Here is a 19,599-nt window from a genome sequence, read left to right on the forward strand (position 1 = left end):
TTGGTTCCCATATTGTCTGTTTCTCTTATTGTCTCTGTCATAGTCATTACCACGAAGAGGTGATCTTTCCCTGTGATTATTATTATTCTGCCAGTGGTTGTCACATGGGTGATGCCTGTTTTGGTCATGATTTGCGTTGTAAGAATAGCCTTGTCGTGTCCAGTTATTGTTTCTGTCGTCACGGAATTGTGACGGACGTGACCTATAATGATTGTTTTCCTGTTTTCGCATCCCGCGACTGTCTGTGTCAATTTATAATTCTTGTGAGAGTCCCTGAAAAGCTTCAATGTCGTCTTTGCAACGTCCTGCCAAAATAATATGTCTTAAACAATCAGGCTATTTGATTAAGCAAATGCGGATGCGTTCTGAGGGGCTGTATGGGTTTGACAGGTACTGATTCTTGTGCAACATGTCTTCAAAATATTTGACAAGACTGGAAAATTCAGATTGTTCAAAGTGTTTCATCATGTTTTACGCGATCTTGAGTAGCTTGAGACCAATATGATGAGAGGAAGGCATGATAAAATTCTCCTTCACTGTGACAATCGTGAATGACCGATCGCATTCTTACAGCTGGTTCATTCTCTAAGTAGCCACACATAAATTCTAATCTGTGCTCCAATGACCAGTTGGGAGGAAAACAATGAGAGAAATGGTGACGCCACGCTTGTGGATGAATGTCGTTGCCAGAGTTCTTAAATGTTCTGAATTTACGGGTAGTAATGAACTGCTTGTAGTCAAAGTCATCGTGTCGGCGAGTCTCATATTGGTCATCAATCTATCTCAAGACGATCGTACAAGAGACGATACGACTTGAGATTCTAGATACGTTTCACTCCATGTAGGGCGAGGGTGTTTCGATTTGCCTCCTCTGCTTTCACCATTTGTTTAAACACAAACAGAACACAATGTCACAAATGTTAGACTTTATTCCGTTTTCTGACTAGAAAACAGAAATATTCTAGTTGTCATGGCACGAGCTATACTACAATCTTGACAAAATAAGACTATAGTTAAATACTCTTGTAGCACCATGCCATAGAATATCGCCACGGAGCATGCTAAAATATGGTATAATGGTACATAATACTATACTTGCTATTCGAGTGCAGAAAAGTCCGGTTTAAGTCATACGCTCTATGCCCGTAGTGTCGCGATCGCTTGGGCGGACGCCTATCTGTGTCACGTGGCCGCTGTCTGATAGTGTTGAAATTGATCTTATCGTGACAGACGCCGTGAGCCCATCGCAAATAAGTTTCGGCAAGATTTTTCTATTACTGACTAGTTAGGAAATTAACGAAATATTCCCTGACGTTCTGTCAGACATATGCTCTTAACGAACAGACGGAAAGAGGCTTAAAAACAAAGGAAAATGATGTATGTGATATCACGGCGTTGTGTTCGCACTGCATGACACTGACCACGAATAATTTATTCACAATCACAGCTCAAGCGGAAGTCAATACTTTTCGTACGGCGTGCAGCGTACCCCATACTGAGAAAAAACTTGATGCTAACACTTGTGAATTCGGTCATTGATTAGACTTAGGCTAGCTTGTAATGACTAAGATGTGGGTTCGATTCCAACTAGGGATACCAGTTTTTAACAGCCACAAACACACCCTCTTGACATACAGTAACACCAAGTAAAGAACGGACTGTGCCATGAACCAAAACCAATATTAGATACGTTCATTCGCTAATGATTTTTATAGAGTTGGATTAGTTTTGGTTATCAGAGCGGAAGTCGCTGCTTGCAGAAATTCTGCCTCTAGTAAGCTTTCTTACCATAGTAATGGTATTTTTGTTCACAAAACAATCGTCATATAAGGTCATTTCGTTTTGCATCATCAGTCTTATAACTGCCATGATGCGGCCCGCAGTCGCTTCCTCTCCAGTGCTAATCTCTTCATCTCAGAGTACCACTTGCAACCTATGGCCTCAATTATCTGCTGGATTCTTCCAATCTCTGTCTTCCTCTACAGTTTTTGCACTCTATAGCTCCCTCTACTACTATGGATGTCAGTCCCTGATGTCTGAAAAGATGTCTATCATCCTGTTCCTTCTCCCTGTCAGTGTTTTCCACATATTCTTTTCCGCTCCGATTCAACGCAAAACCTCCTCATACCTTACTTTATCATTCCACATAATTTTCAACATGAGACTGTAGCACCAGATCTCCAATGCTTCGATTCTCTTCTGTTCCGGTTTTCCACAGTCCATATTTCACTCCCATACAATGCTGTACTCCAAACGTATTTGCTCAGAAACTTCTTCTTCAAATTAAGGCCTATGTTTGATGCTGGTAGGCTTTCCTTGGTCAGGAATACGCTTTTCGACAGTGCTAGTCTACTTTTGTTGTCCCCCATTGCTCCGTTCATCATTGGTTATTTTGTTGCTTTGGTAGTAGAATTCTTTAACTTCATTTTTTTCGTGACCATCAATCTTGATGTTAAGTTTCTCGCTGTTTTCATTTCCTCCAGTTCTCATTACTTTCGCCTTCCTTCGATTTACTCTCAGTCCATATTCTGTAATCATTACACTGTTCATACCATTCAGCAGATCATGTACTTCGTCTTCACTTTCAGTCAGGATAGCGATGCCGTCAGCGAATCGTATCATTAATATACTTTCACCTTGAATTTTACTTCCATTCCTGAATCTTTCTTTTATTTCCATCATAGCTTCTTCGATGCGCAGATTGAACAGTAGGGGTGGAAGACAACAATCCTGTCTCACATCTGTTTTAATCAGAGCACTTCGTTTATGGTCGTCCACTCTCATTATTTCCTCTTGGCTCTTTTACATATTCTATATTACCCGTCTCTCCCTATAGCTTACCCCCATCTTTTTCAGAATTTCGAACATCTTGCACCATGCTAAGCTGTCGTTCGCTTTTTCCAGGTCAGCAAATCCTATAAACGTGTCTTGATTTTTCTTTAGTCTTCCTTCCATTATCAAGTGCAACGTCAGAACGGCCTCTCTCGTGCCTTTAGCTTTCCTGAAGCAATACTGATCGTCACCTAACACATCCTCAATTTTCTTTCCCATTCTTCTATATATTATTCTTGTCAGAAACTTCGATGCATGAGCTGTTAAGGTGATTGTGCGATATTTGCACTTGTCGGTTGTTGCTATCTTCAGAACTGTGTAGATGATATTTTTCCGAAAGTCAGATGGTATGTCGCCAGACATTCTACACATCAACGTGAACAGTCGTTTTGTTACCACTTCCCCCACTGATTCAAGAAATACTGATGGAATGTTGTCTGCCCAGCTCTCCTTAATTCTGTTTCTAGTACTGGATCCTCTATCTTCTCTAAATAGACTCCTGTTTCTTCTTCTATCATATCAGACAGATCTCCCCCTCGTAGAATCCTTCAATGTAGTTTTACCATCCATCCGCTCTCTGCTCTGCATTTAACAGCGTGGTTCCCATTGCACTCTTATCGTTACCAACCTTGATTTTTATTTCACTGAAGGTTGTTTTGACTTTCTTGTAAGCTGAGTCAGTCCTTCCGACAACCATTTTTTTTCGATTCTTCAATTTTTCTTGCAATCATTTCATCTTAGTTTCCCTGCACTTCCGATTTATATCATTCGTCAGCGACTTGTATTTCTATGTTCCTGAATTTCCCTGAACATTTTTGTACTTTATAAGATGGTATCTCTTATTTTGGACAAGTCCGAAAGAACAGATACCATCGGTGACCATGCAGCTCTATAGAATGAAATGATAATTAAATCATAACCCTAAGCTGCCGACAGGCGTTGATATACATCAACGGGGACAGATGAAAATGTGTGCCCCGACTGGGGCTCGAATCCGGGATCTCCTGCTCACATGGCCGACGCTCTATCCATCTAAGCCACTGAGGACACATAGTGCGACTGCACGGATCTGTCCCTTGCACGCTCCCCGTGAGACCCATATTCCCAAATTAATGTCCACACACTACATTCGTAGTGCCCCTGACCATTACACTCATTACTCTCTGCAGACAACCTTAGTGAGTCCCGTAAGAGTTCGGGCAATGCGTGTGCATCCAGCACAGAAGAAAAAGGTCAATGGGCGGTTAACCTTAACTATGTGTAGATGGTACCTGTTCTTTCGAAGACCCGGACATATCCGAAGGAACAGATACCATCGTCATATAGTTAAGGCTAACCGGCCATTGACCTTCTCCTTTGCGGACATGCATTGCCCGGACTCTTATGGGACTCGGTTAAGATTGTCTGCCGCGAGTAATAAGTGTAATGGTCAGGGGCACTACGAATTTAGTGTGTGGACATTAAGTTGAAAATGTGGGTGACATGGGGAGCGAGTAAGGGATAAATCCCTGCAGTTGCACTATGTCTCCTCGGTGGCTCAGATGGATAGAGCGTCTGCCATGTAAGCAGGAGATATTAGATTCGAGTCCCAGTCGGGAAAAACATTTTCAATTGTCCCCGTTGATGTATATCAACGCCTTTCGGCAGCTTAGGGTCTTGATTTATCATTTCATTTCTTTACTTCCTTCTTTCATCTATCAACTGAAGTAGTTTTTGCTGTTACCCGTGTTTTCTCTGCAGTTACCTTCTTTGTACCTATGTTTTTCTTCTCAACATGTGTGACTGCCCTTTTTAGAGATGTTCAGTCCTCTTCAACTGTACTGCTTGCTGATGTATTTCTTATTGCTGTATCTACCACCTTATAGAACATCTGACGTAATTCGTTGTTCCTTAATACTTCCGTATCCCATTTCTTTGCGTTTCTATTTTCCCTGACTAATCACTTAATCTCCAGCTTACTCTTCATCACCACTAAATTGTGATCCGTGTCTATATCTGCTCCTGGGTAGGCCTTACAGTAATCCGATTTCGGAATTTCTGCCTAACCATGATGTGAACTAACTGAAATCTTTCCGTATCACCCGGCCTTTTCCAAGTATACCTCTTCCTCTTGTGATGCTTGAGCAAAGTATTCGCTATTACCAGCTGAAATTTATTACCGCACTCAATTATTCGCCTCTCTCATTCCTTGTCCCAAGTCAATATGCTCCTGTAACCGTTCATTTTACTCCTTGCCCTACAACTGCATTCCAGTCCCCTATGACTAATAGATTTTCATCTCCCGTTACGTACTATATTACCCTTTCAATCTCCTCATATACTTCCTCTGTCTCTTCATCTTCAGCTTGCGACGTTGTCATGTACACTTGAACTATCGTTGTCGATGTCGGCTTGCTGTCAGTTCTGATTTGAACAACGCTATCACTGAACTGTTAACAGTAACATGCTCTCTGCCCTACCCTACTGTTCATAAAGAATCCTACTTTCGTTATACAAATTTTTGCTGCTGTTGATATCGCCGTATACTCCTCTGACCTGAAATTCTTTCCATTTCGCTTCACTGATCCCTACTATATCAACATAGACTGAGCCTTTGCAATCCGTTTTCAGGTTTCCTAGCTTCCCTACCATGTCAGGCTTCTGACATTCCACTTCCAGACTCCCCCTTTGCAGTCCGCTCCTGGAGATCCGAATGGGGGACTATTACGGAATCTTTTGCCAATGGAGAGATCATCATGACACTTTTTCAGTTACAGACTACATGTACTGTGAATACACATAATGTGTCTTTAATGCAGTGGTTTCCATCGCCTTCTACATCCATATGCCGTTGATTATTGCTGATTCTGTCATCTTTAGGACCGAGCGAAGTGGCGCAGTGATTAGCACACTGGTCTCGCATTCAGGAGGACGACATTTCAGACCCGTCTCTGGCTATCCTAATTCAGGTTTTCCGTGATTTTCTTATATCGCTTCACGCAGGTGCTGGGATGGTCCCATCGAAAGGCCACGGCTGACTTCCTTCCCCATTCTTCATTAATCCGATGGGACTGATAACCACGCTGTTTGGTCCAGTCCCCCTAATCAACCAACCAGCAACCTTTTGGGGCAGTTTCCCACCTCAAGGACAAAATAGTGCCCTGAACCCCAGTCGGTTCCTCCGCTCTCTTTGAGAAGGCCGTTGGCAGAATGAGGGTGACGTCTAATGCCGGAAATCTTCGGCTACCAATGCTTATTACTAATCAAAATTTAAGCGGTGGTGGGTTTCGAACCTGGATCCAAGGACGTTTTGGTTATTAATCAAAGACACTATCTCTAAACCACTGGTGCAGCTCTCAATTTATATTTTAAGTGACCTTAAGATTTAGGAAATATTGGTACTAAACAGGGATTCGAACTCCGATTCCTGTTTTTTTCTGGATTGGAACCCTTCAAGATTGTAGTGTGCGGTCACTTCGTAGTTCCCTCACGATGCCAACAACGTCCAGGTTTTTAAGAACTGAGCGATCCTAACTACTATTGAAAGAGAATTTGATAGTTGACACCTCTTCATGTGGTGTCAACAACGATGAAATTCGCGGGTTTGCAGTCCCAGGCAGCACACATTAATTCGTTTTGTTACCTCCAGCCGAACATGTGCACATCTCGCTGATGATGAAGAAACAATAAATATTTAATGTCTAAATGGTTCAAATGGCTCTGAGCACTATGGAACTTAACATCTGAGGTAATCAGGCCCCTAGAACTTAGAACTAGTTAAACCTAACTAACCTAAGGACCTCACACACGCCCATGCCCGAGGCACGATCGAACCTGCATCAGTAGCAGTCGCGCGGTTCCGGACTGAAGCGCCTAGAACTGCTCGGCCACCGCGGCCGGCTATTTAATGTCTACTCGCAGCTGTAAAACAATGGCGAAAGGTGCTGTTTTCGAATTCCTGCCAAAGCATAATCATTTGTATCTTTGTTTCAGGTTCCAATATCACGCTGTTGGTGAACACATTTAATATCTGACATCTGACTGTGCATAGTCAACAGCTCATGTAGATTTTGGGTTCTACTCCGTGTGCATCACCACAACTTTACTTAATGGCATTTCACACTTGTGTGTTGCACTTTATTACATACCTTTCGTGGTTACTTCTCATTGCAGTATAAGCTTCATTGGGTTACCGGCGCAGTGCTAAGTGTGTCGTCATTTACTTGCAGGTTCGGACATTCGACCTTGTAAACCGATACTGATGGAAACTTTGATATTTTACGTGTCCTTACACCTACTCGATTCTCGATCCGACGTGCGAGCACTGTGTGGTTAACGGTCGGTTGAAATTCGCGTCACAAACAACAGCTCTTCATGTCATTTAATGAGTGTGATTAGAATTCTGCAGTGTCACTTATTGTAATGAAGTTCAATTTACAAGCGTTAAGGGCTGTCTCATCTCTAATCACGTGTTTTCTAAAATTTATTTTATCGCGGTATTAGATATATCTCTTGTGATAACCATTGTGTACACTGAAACGACTGTACCCCACAGGGTTTCGGCGCTTAGAGGACCTACGATATAGGTGTGTTATGTTGGTCGCATCCAGCAGTGGCCGACTTTCTTTGCTGTCAAGTGTACAACACGTCATGTGAACTTCGCGTCAGGAGATTGACGGAGAATAGCATTCTGGGATTCTTGAGGAAGGAGGACCGCTATCCTGAATCAGGTTTTCGATTGTTGCACTAAGTCGCTTGAGGACAGTACTATCCTTCGCTAATCCGACATTCTGCTCCTGTCGTAATTATGGGATAATAAACCACGCTCTTCTTTCATTCTTAACTAAATAAAAACTTCGGTTTTACAAATGTACTAAAGTAAACAAGAAGCTTACATAATTTCCTGCTGCAGGTGCAACGCAACACCACAGTGGAGGGATCTACACCGAAAGCATCAGCTGCGGCGTCGTCCACGTCATCAGCGAACTATACCGTTTATGTTCCTGACACCAACGTAACAAGGGCTCTTGCCAGGGTGGTGAGTAACGCTAAATTGTTATTATCGACTCCTTCCAATTCAAGGAGCCCAGTTTTTTTCTTTTGTTTCTTCCGTGTTGTGTATTGCTGGTACACCAAATCAAATTTTCTTTTTCTACAGCTTGTGTCTCACATGTGGCAGACTCCCTTATAGGCTATGACTCATTAAAGTAGTTGAAAATGGATAAATCGGCTACAAACGGTTATAGCCATTTCTGTACATCTTTGCGGCGATGATAATTGTACTGAATGTAAGAAATAATTCAAATTTGTGTATGTCGTTTGCTATAATGTGTACGACTCCTTTTCTCAGCCGGACAACATTAAAATAATTGATTTCACAGCATATATTCTGAAGCATGTCTCAAGCCACCGACGAGAGAGTATCAGATGTGCGCATTGCATTATCTCGAATTGTTTTCGGCACAACGTCTTTCACTCAACGCTATAAAAATAAATACATGAGTCTCAGGTCCGGAAATTTACGTGGGTGAGGGCGCAACACAGCGTCGACATCAACTATACTATCCAGTGATTTGGAAGATACTGATTTACAAATATGATAATCTTCGTACTACATCGTAAGACGGACGTTCCACCTTACTGAGAAATGCAGGCCGTGGAATTCGTATGAAATTGTGTCATCAGGCATTGATCATGCACCTCCAGGTAAACGTTTGTTGAAACACTCACCTCAAAGAAAGAAAAATAGAGTGTGCAATTTTTGTGATGACATAACACAGAGCACATTCATGTTCAGTTACACAAAATGGCTTTTCGGTCGTCGTATTCTAGTGTTTTCCCTGTTAAACCTCCCACTTACGCAGTATGGAGTGTTGTCGCATCGTTGAAAATGAGGTGCAGCATATACTTCCTCTATGGCTTCCGGCGATGACACAGCATAATTCGTACGTTTGATGTTGTCTTGCTGTGTGAAGTCCTGTGAAATCTGAATTATGTAGGCCAACTTTTTCATTTTCACTTTTGTTTTGAGAGCTCACCGAACCACTGCGTATGGAATTTGGCGCTCTGCTGGTACAATACGTTGATTTCCGTTAACTGTGTTTAAAGGAAAAGTAAATTCTTTCTTCGCTTTGTAATGATGAACGTGGCCTCCGGTACTTGTTTTGCACAGTCAGCCTCTTTCTTCTAACTGCCGATGCCACTGCGAAAGTTGTTGGCCTTGGAGAAGCTTAACTGTATCGCCCATGAGATTTTCTGTGTACTTTTATGAACAAACAACGATTGTCAAATTCTAACTCTGAGGGTACCGTCTGCATGAGATCCGCCATTTTCTCTGATAACCCGAAACTCCTCACTTAAGTATTACCTCTTATTTGTTGACTTCCGATTCACTGCGCTTGCACAAGGGTCGAGATTTTTATCTTCCTTTTACATTTTCTGTAATTGTTATCGGCAAATAGTTACAACTGTTTGTAATACTTCATTCATTTAGAACTGCACTGTATTTATTCTGGTTCTGTAATATGTAACTCTTTCAGTTGCTACAAGCACCAGTTACCCAAAGTGCGCAATCACTCTATATGTTCTGTGGACATTTCACATTTTACCTACGTATGATGTTCCTAAGGCTGAGGTGAAGAACTATTATGCCATTTGTCTACAAAAGCGTGTAAAAGTACGTAAAAGACACTTTCAGGCTAGCCAACGTAACAGAACCATGACTGATAATCTGACATAGGTATTCCGACACAGGAAAGCGCACAGTAGCTGAAGCTATACCAGCAAGTCTTGCAATCCACCCTCATTATCCTCCGCCCCTACTAAACACTGACCCAACGTATCCTCTCTTACATCAATGTTGTACTGATATTCGCCCCAAAAACCATTACATTACTCCTTCCAAATCCTTGAACGCCACGCACTCAGCCCACCAGTTTCCGTTTACTTTCTCCCACACTGATCCTTTACCGCTTAATCAATTTTCTGTTTCTCGTTCCACGTACTGAACTGCTTCGCACAACCTACACTATCTACAATCTTTCTCCATTCTTATTGGCTCTCCTCTGCTTTGCATTTCTGGTACTTTGCCACGTGTCTGTCCACATGTACCACCAATCCTACTCTTACGCACAAACACACACACACACACACACACACACACACACACACACACAAAGAACATATTCTCTTCCAGCTTTTACCGATTCTCTCTCTCTCTCTCTCTCTCTCTCTCTCTCTCTCTCTCACTCACTCATACACACACACACACACACACACACACACAAACACAAACACACACAGACACACACAGACAGACATACACACACACACACAAACACACACTGACAGACATACACACACACACACACACACACACACACACACCATATTCTCTCCCAACTTCTATCGATTCTCTCTCCCAAACATCTACGATATTTCTCCACCTTGTCAGCTATAACACTTTCCCATTTATACTACCGCACATTAGGGTTCCCCATCCATCTTCGATCTTTCCTTGTCCCTACTCCTCCTCGTACCATGACACTAATCACACCTCGGCCTCTTTCTTGTTTTGTATCTTCCCACCATCCTTACTAACCTTCATTTCCACAGATACTACTCAACGAAACCTGTCTTTCAATCCTTCAAAACACCTAACGTTCTCCTCCCCAAACACAATTTTCCTCCAGTAAAGTACTTTCGCATTTTAGTGAAAGTAGAGCGCTCCTTTTTTAGAACGATATCTTTTGGGAACATGTTTCAAATACATTTTTTTTGTTTTTCTTTTACAATATAAATTTTTGTTTTCAATTAGAAACGAATTAAATGTACTGTTTAATTGCATGTAAGTACCATTAGAACATTATGCTGTCTGTAGATTATGAAACATTTGTAAATATTACACCGTCTAATTATATTACTTCGTTATTGTTTGCCTTGTTTTCGTCCGTTAAGCTTCTTTTAAAAGTTTTGCCTGAAGAGCCAGATACTATTACAGGCGACAAGTTACCCCGAGACCATAGGAGGCGGCGTGCTGAAACAAAAATAAAGTAGGAAACGAAACTGGCAATCCGAGTCGCGTGTATTTTGAAATATACGCAGCCCACACGTACCAGTGACAACAGTTGCTATAATTAAAGTCAAAAGAAAAGGAAGGGATTCGGAAAAAATAAGGTAACTGATTTCAAAAGGAAGCACCTCTTTGATCCAAGCAACTGCACGGCCCACAAGCTGCCATGGTTTTTTCGACCAATGGGTTTCCTTGGAAAGCCATTATACATCCTCTACACCTCTACACCTCCTCATGAGGCTTCTATATTCTTGGAGCACTGAAGAAATACACTCCTAGAAATTGAAATAAGAACACCGTGAATTCATTGTCCCAGGAAGGGGAAACTTTATTGACACATTCCTGGGGTCAGATACATCACATGATCACACTGACAGAACCACAGGCACATAGACACAGGCAACAGAGCATGCACAATGTCGGCACTAGTACAGTGTATATCCACCTTTCGCAGCAATGCAGGCTGCTATTCTCCCATGGAGACGATCGTAGAGATGCTGGATGTAGTCCTGTGGAACGGCTTGCCATGCCATTTCCACCTGGCGCCTCAGTTGGACCAGCGTTCGTGCTGGACGTGCAGACCGCGTGAGACGACGCTTCATCCAGTCCCAAACATGCTCAATGGGGGACAGATCCGGAGATCTTGCTGGCCAGGGTAGTTGCCTTACACCTTCTAGAGCACGTTGGGTGGCACGGGATACATGCGGACGTGCATTGTCCTGTTGGAACAGCAAGTTCCCTTGCCGGTCTAGGAATGGTAGAACGATGGGTTCGATGACGCTTTTATATGTACCGTGCACTATTCAGTGTCCCCAGTGGTGTACGGCCAGTGTAGGAGATCGCTCCCCACACCATGATGCCGGGTGTTGGCCCTGTGTGCCTCGGTCGTATGCAGTCCTGATTGTGGCGCTCACCTGCACGGCGCCAAACACGCATACGACCATCATTGGCACCAAGGCAGAAGCGACTCTCATCGCTGAAGACGACACGTCTCCATTCGTCCCTCCATTCACGTCTGTCGCGACACCACTGGAGGCGGGCTGCACGATGTTGGGGCGTGAGCGGAAGACGGCCTAACGGTGTGCGGGACCGTAGCCCAGTTTCATGGAGACGGTTGCGAATGGTCCTCGCCGATACCCCAGGAGCAACAGTGTCCCTAATTTTCTGGGAAGTGGCGGTGCGGTCCCCTACGGCACTGCGTAGGATCCTACGGTCTTGGCGTGCATCCGTGCGTCGCTGCGGTCCGGTCCCAGGTCGACGGGCACGTGCACCTTCCGCCGACCACTGGCGACAACATCGATGAACTGTGGAGACCTCACGCCCCACGTGTTGAGCAATTCGGCGGTACGTCCACCCGGCCTCCCGCAAGCCCACTATACGCCCTCGCTCAAACTCCGTCAACTGCACATACGGTTCACGTCCACGCTGTCGCGGCATGCTACCAGTGTTAAAGACTGCGATGGAGCTCCGTATGCCACGGCAAACTGGCTGACACTGACGGCGGCGGTGCACAAATGCTGCGCAGCTAGCGCCATTCGACGGCCAACACCGCGGTTCCTGGTGTGTCCGCTGTGCCGTGCGTGTGATCATTGCTTGTACAGCCCTCTCGCAGTGTCCGGAGCAAGTATGGTGGGTCTGACACACCGGTGTCAATGTGTTCTTTTTTCCATTTCCAGGAGTGTATATTCGTGGCGGTCGATTTGCTTCGGACGAAATGGTGGCCGCCAAGGCACAGTCATTTTTCCACAGGCTACCGTAAACATTTTTCCATGAAAGCATGTGGGATAAATTTATGGCGTTAACTTCTGAAAAAATGAAACAGTTTAGTTACTTTTTCCATCTGTCTTATTTCCATTTGACTACTTCTTATTTTACTATATTTCAAATTTATGTGCACACCATAAATATCCGTCTATTCCACACACTATTTTTTTTAATATCAAACCTAAGAGATTTCGTTTCCTGAGTATCATTCGACAACTTTCGTGGAGTACTATGATAAAGAAACGATGTTAGCAAAGAAGAAGAGTACACTGCTTTTAGAGATAGATGTAGTGTAGTTGTTAATCTATAGGGTCCAGAATAAGAAAATGACTACTAGCTATCAGATTATTTCAGATTTATAGATTAACTTGGTATATTTGAATATACATATAAATATCGTTGCTGTCAGCATATGAGAACAAAAGAAGCGTATCAAGTCTGTAGCTCAGAATCTATAGGAAGATTTATATATTAATCACATATGTCAGGGGATTAGTACATTTTGGATCGAAAGTGAGAAAATTTGAACATATAATAAAGGTTTTAACAACCGGGTCTACATCCTCGGTGATAATTTTTCGTTGAGATTAGGACGTTGTCTAATGCACGTTTCTGCACCTATGCTATTTCCCCACACAAGAGTAGTGTTTTAACATCATCGTATTGCTGAAAAAATCGCAGAATCGTACCGAATTGTGTTATGGAGATCTTACAATGAAGAGCCAAATTAACTGGTACACATGCCTAATATTGTGTAGGCCCCACGAGAGCACGAAACAATGCCGGAACACGACGTGGTATGGAATCGACTGATCTCTGAAGTAGTGCTGGAGGGAACGGACACCATGAATCCTGCAGGGCTTTCCATAAATGCGTACGAGGGGGTGGAGACTTCTTCTGCACAGCACGTTGCAAGGCATCCCAGATATGCTCAATAATGTTCATGTCCGGGGAGTTTCGTGGCCAGCTCGGAAGAGTGTTCCTGGAGCCACTCTGTGTCAATTCTGGAGGTGTGGGGTGTCGCGTTGTCCTGCTGGAATTGCTGAAATCCGTCGAAATGCACAGTGGATATTAATGGATGCAGGTGATCGGACATGATGATTACCTACGTCTCACCTGTCAGAGTCGTAGCTAGACATATCATGCGTGCCATATCACTCAACTGCACACGCCTCGCACCATTACAGAGCCTTCACCAGCTTCAACAGCCCATCATGACATGCATGGTTCATGGATTCTACAGGATGTCTCCATACCCGTACATGCCCATCCGCTCGATACAATTTGACACGAGACTCGTTCGAGCAGGTAACATGTTTCTAGAAATCAACAATCAAATGTCGGTGATGACGGGCCCAGGCGAGGTGTAAAGCTTTGTGTCGTGCAGTCATAAACGTATACGAGTGGGCCATCGGCTCCAAAAGCCCATATCGACGATGTTTCGTTGAATGGTTCGCACGCTGACACTTGTCGATGGCCCAGCATTGAAATCTGCAGTAATTTCCGGAAGGGTTGCACTTCTGTCATGTTTCACGATCTCTTTATCCGTCGTGTCTCCCGTACTTGCAGGATCTTTCTCCAATCACATGTTATTGAACATGTCTCGAATGCCTTGCAACGCGCTGTTCAGAAGAGATTTCCACCCCGTCGTACTATTGCGGATTTATGGACAGTCCTGCAGGATTCATGGCATCAGTTCCCTCCAGCACTGCTTCAGGCATTAGTCGAGTCCATTCCATGTACTTCTGCGGCAATTGCACGTGCTCGCGGCAACCATACACAATATTAGGCAGATGTAACAGCTTCTATGGCTCTTCAGTGTATTTGAATGTAGGATGCCGTGCTGGAATGTTGTTGTGTTTTTACCGTGGATATTACACGTCTTTAACTCCTTGTTTCTCAAATCAGCCGGAGTTATTAAGAATTCTCCTTTGTATCATCTTAGTCGTCATTTAGAGCGCAGCAATAAGTAGCAGTACTTTGCCTTAATTTTTATGTTTATGGAATGTTATAGATGTCCTTACAGATAACTCTTTACTGTCTCTAAATACATTACAATTCCAGCTCATGTTGTACACAAGGTTGTTCTGGAATCCTGAAAGGAAGTCCTTATTTTCAATTATGAAAGTAGTTTTAGGATAATAGAGTTTATTATTGTCATCTGGAACTTTTTTCATGTTCAAATTTGTTTAAATGTACTACTTCTTATTTGGAGCAAGTAAGGCCAGCTGACACAGATATACTATAAAGATAACATGCTCATAGTATACCTCCGAAGATGGAGAGCATTAATTGGTCCACAGCACCACATCTACCATATTCAACACACTAAGTACAGTTCTTGTTCTACGCGGTATGTTTTGGTTTCATTACACGGATGTTTTTTTCTTTATTTATAGGCTCGTTTCGAGACTGGCTACATCTTCTGGGACGACGTAGTGACCTGGTGCAATGATGTGTTCCCATCTATCCTGCAACAGATAGTCGACTCGATGGAGTTCCCACTTTAGAGTCCTATCGTAGTAATGAAGCACTGATGATTTTTGTATTTGCGTTGACACATGAAACACTATACCTCTGTACATCACATAATTACTGTTGTGACAGGGCCAGTGATGGCATACAATGTTAAACGACATCTGTTTTAAATAAAGAGATATAACTCATGGAAATTCTGGTTCAGAAATTTGATTTTAAATGCTTCACTGTTACTTCCAGGACATTATAACCTAGACGCACTCTAGAATTCAATATGTTTTTCGATTTCGTCAAAACACGATTGGTTATTATAAAGTCTCTTCCTGCAAATACACTGATTGTATTCAAAAGGTTCAACTACCTTTCTGTATTTGTAAGTAGCTGTTGATAAAGCACCACCGAGGATTTTAGCAGCTCAAGAAATATGGAGGGTGACTAGTATGCAGTACAGTTTTTCACAAGTGGTGGTGGATCGCACTGCGGCAAATAACTCCAATAAACATTGGTCTATATCACAGCATCATATCACATGGTATTCCTTGAATATCAATAGATTGAAATGTATTTATGGAAATCATTTTCGTGGGCTGGTTAGCTTTTAATATATACTTGCATTCACAAAAATTGCAATAGATTCAACTCTGCACCAATGAGTACTGATAGTTATTCTCACCACTTACCTTTTGTGAATTGATTACAGAAGAAACAAAACAGTATTATTCACTTTGGCCGAATGTAGTGTGACTTACTCACTACATCTTTTGAACACTTGTCTCCACAAGGATACAAGTCTCATATAGATGTAAATTAAACACTGATGAGCCGAAACATTGACTCGGTAACTGCATGGTCAGCGCAGCAGACTACTAGCTGAGGGTGCTCGGGTTCGATACCCGACCAGGTAGAAAATTTTCTCCGCCTGAGGACGGAGTGCTGTGTTGTCTTCACGTTCGTACCGTCATAACTGACATTCCACTATTGAGATGGCTATATGGGCATGTCCCGAAACCCAAAAAAAATGAAAAAAGATGATAATTGACCACTGACGGCTGGGTGTTTGAACATTTCAGTGACGATTCGAGCTGTAAAGATGAAATTCACTGACTCTGACAAAGGCAGATTGTTATGGACTGAGGCCTCGAAACGAGCATCTCAGAAACGGACAATTTCGTCATTCATTCCCTTGCTACTGTTCTGAAAATGTATGCAAAATGATTGAAACACGGTTTTAAGTAGACATCAAAGTGCGTAGTTGACCAATATAGGTACGAGTGCAATCTGCAATGTTGCCATTTCTCCTTATGTAAACAAGTATCATATCCCCTTCTCTTATTCCTCCCCTCATTTCATCTCTCCATTGTACCCTCTATCCAGTCCCCTTCCACACTTCTTTAGGCCAATTGGGTGAGGTGTAAATGCCAGAACATTCAGAAAAGTAGTGTACAACGTTGCCCTACTTGTGGATATGAGCACAGATACGCACTACGGTATTTGTTGCCTGGGAGGGGAAGGACCGTGCCAAATAATGATTGAACATCATTCGTATGAATATTTCTATTAAGCCTTGCCAAAAAAATCATTTTCTTAATTAGGCCTAGAGGACCTTCACATATTAAGACAAAACTGTAATTTAAGTAAAATTACTAAAAATCAATTACTGATAATCGTTCAACAATTTATCAAATATTTCAGTGAGATCCAATAACAACAGATTATAGTGTTAATTCAAATACTAGCTCTTAACTCTCGAAAAGTCATTCGTGGGAACGTGAAACATGAAATTTTAATTTTAGAAGAATTATTCTCTTTCCAAACATATACAAATCTAGTGTGCCACTGGTCACTATTGACGAAATGTTTACAGCAAATTTTAGTAAGGGAAGCAAGATAAGCCGGCCGGGGTGGCTGGGCGGTTCTAGGCGCTTCAGTCTGGAACCGCGCGACCGCTACGGTCGCAGGTTCGAATCCTGCCTCGGGCATGGATGTGTGTGATGTCAAAATGGCTCTGAGCACTATGCGACTTAACTTCTGAGGTCATCAGTCGCCTAGAACTTAGAACTAATTCAACCTAACTAACCTAAGGACATCATACACATCATGCCCGAGGCAGGATTCGAACCTGCGACCGTAGCGGTCGCTCGTTTCCAGACTGTAGCGCCTTAAACCGCACAGCCACTCCGGCCGGCTGTGTGATGTCCTTAGGTTAGGTAGGTTTAAGTAGTTCTAAGTTATAGGGGACTGATGACCTCAGAAGTTATGTCCCATAGTGCTCAGAGCCATTTTTGAAGCAAGATAATATTTCAGCAGTTGAAGTTATTTAACAATCTTTTCAAAGTTTCTGAAAAAGGGTTCATTAAATGGAAACAAAACGAATTCAAGCTACTTCACACGTCGGAAAATGTAGTCCGGACGAACGGATCCGAAGTTTCTTAGGGCAGACCCGATGCATTGCTCACCACGTACCTTTTCTAAGCAACCAGTGGGAACACGCCCCGAGGCACAAACAAACAACAATGGCCTGATGACCAGAGAGCCGCGCAGAGCAGGATCCGTCTTCAATAATGTCGCTGGTGTCCGCACAAAGCAACGAACTGAATGCAGCTCACCGACCATCCACAAGGCCGCCTTGGAATGACTAGCGGGGGAAGATGTGGGTGACGACGACATACCACTCGCCATCAGACCTGATGTGCCAAAGGAATAACGTGTCAACTCTCTTTTCCGGTGAAGGTCTCTTGCGTCAGGGAAGTGCTCAGCCAGACCAACTTGGGAGTCACACGTGCGGTAGAACTAAGAGCCGGCCCGTTGTCCCGCAGACCTGCGCTCTCCGTGCTGCTTCATACATTTTCCCTACCTGGTAAACGATTTCAACGTCGCTCGCCGCAATGTGCCACGCCCCCTTCGCGCCGTAGCTTGTGGCGCGAGCTGTCGACCGGTCAACGGTGGACAGAGTCTTCATGATTCCCACCTTTTTAAATACCTTACTGGCTATAATTTACGACGTAACAGGAACACATTAAATCATTAAAGTAAATTACCATAATTTACCAACTTAATGGCCACCTTGAAGTTCAACAACTCCTCTAAGTCATTTGTAAATGACGGGAAATTCAAATGGATGTTCTCCAGTTGCTTAAATTACTGTAATTTGATGACGTCATGGTCTTCTCTGCAAACAGTCCAACGTATAACCATCTTCCACTTCTGGTTAAAGTTTTGCGAAAATTTGTGAAAATTTTAGGGCTATTGGTTGATTTCCTCCAAGCATTCCAAGTACCTACAGTTCAAGATCACCACGCAAAGATGAGGTATTGAACAAAACTTCTAATATTAAACAATTACCTCTGTGAATTATTTAAACAAATACACTCTTGCTATGTACTGAGTCTGTGTTTCATTCTTAGGAACTGGTCCCTCCTTTATTAGGGTGTTCAAAGCAATGACATCACTATTAGATTCCCTTAGAGGTGTCCAGCACAATAAGATTGTAATTGACGTTTAAATAATGGTGGGATATCCATGTAGGAGCGTTTCTACGAACAATTTTCACACACTCAAGACATCGTTAAACTGCTGTAATGTACAACACTTTTCTGTTACCATCACACTTGGGACTGGGTAAGATGGAGACAATAGCATATTTATTGCAATAATGTGAACAACGTCATACCCACATGTCTGCTTGCAAAACCCTGTTAACCTAGCCCACAGTCTGACAGCTCAGCTCTGGATGCAACAGGAATTAGTTGTGAGAGAAAGGCAAGGTCACACTGCCCATGGCTAATACAGATGAGAACCCACACTGTGTCCATATAACTACTTGTCAGTGCGACAGAGGTGTAATTGAACATAGGAAATGACGTTCATGGACAACGTATGTACGATATCTTAACTATTACAATTTTATAGCTGTAACCCCTGGTGATTATAGTTAAAGAACCATTTTCAGTGCGCTGGGAAGCAGGAACCGCTGCTCAGAATCACGTCAAATTTGAAAGGAATATTCTTAAAGAGTGGGGAAAAGCTATGCAAGGAAACTAATGACGATTTTCCCACTAACTGGCACTATAAGCTTTATAATGGTTGGCTTATAAATGACAGGTGAATCGCATTGCGATGTTTATGGTGCGAGTTGCTAATTAAACCATCTCTACTGTGTCAAGTGCGTGATCTCACACGTTTGTCATTCAATAGTTCTGGCACTAGTAGTTAGATAAGGCTAACAACCACAGCAGCGTCGTATTACATCAGATGAAAAAAATCGATTTATAAATTTTTATTAAAAGTGAAACTCCTCCACCTGCACGTAAGATTTTATATTTATTTGGCTACCTTTTTCGACGTTGCGTCAACGCCATCTTCAGGCCCGTACACTTCGATGAAATCAATTGTATGTGGCTGACTACTAGAAGTCCGCGGTGAGACCAATACTAGTTACTGCCCGCCACCCATATGGAATACGTATTGGACTTCTA

At 42.9% G+C, this 19,599-nt stretch overlaps 1 protein-coding gene across 1 annotated transcript in view; it reads left to right on the top strand.

Annotated features, from left to right (window-relative positions):
- LOC126188715 (uncharacterized) overlaps window positions 1-15,156 on the top strand; it is a 59,357-nt gene extending 44,201 nt beyond the window's left edge. Inside the window, exons 4-5 of the mRNA XM_049930322.1 lie at window positions 7,724-7,849; window positions 15,046-15,156. Of these exons, the coding sequence (XP_049786279.1) occupies window positions 7,724-7,849; window positions 15,046-15,156 (237 nt within the window). The remainder of the gene's footprint in view (window positions 1-7,723; window positions 7,850-15,045) is intronic.
- Window positions 15,157-19,599: the final 4,443 nt, after the last annotated feature.

Source organism: Schistocerca cancellata, chromosome 5, assembly GCF_023864275.1.
Source record: "Schistocerca cancellata isolate TAMUIC-IGC-003103 chromosome 5, iqSchCanc2.1, whole genome shotgun sequence".
Lineage (NCBI taxonomy): Eukaryota > Metazoa > Arthropoda > Insecta > Orthoptera > Acrididae > Schistocerca > Schistocerca cancellata.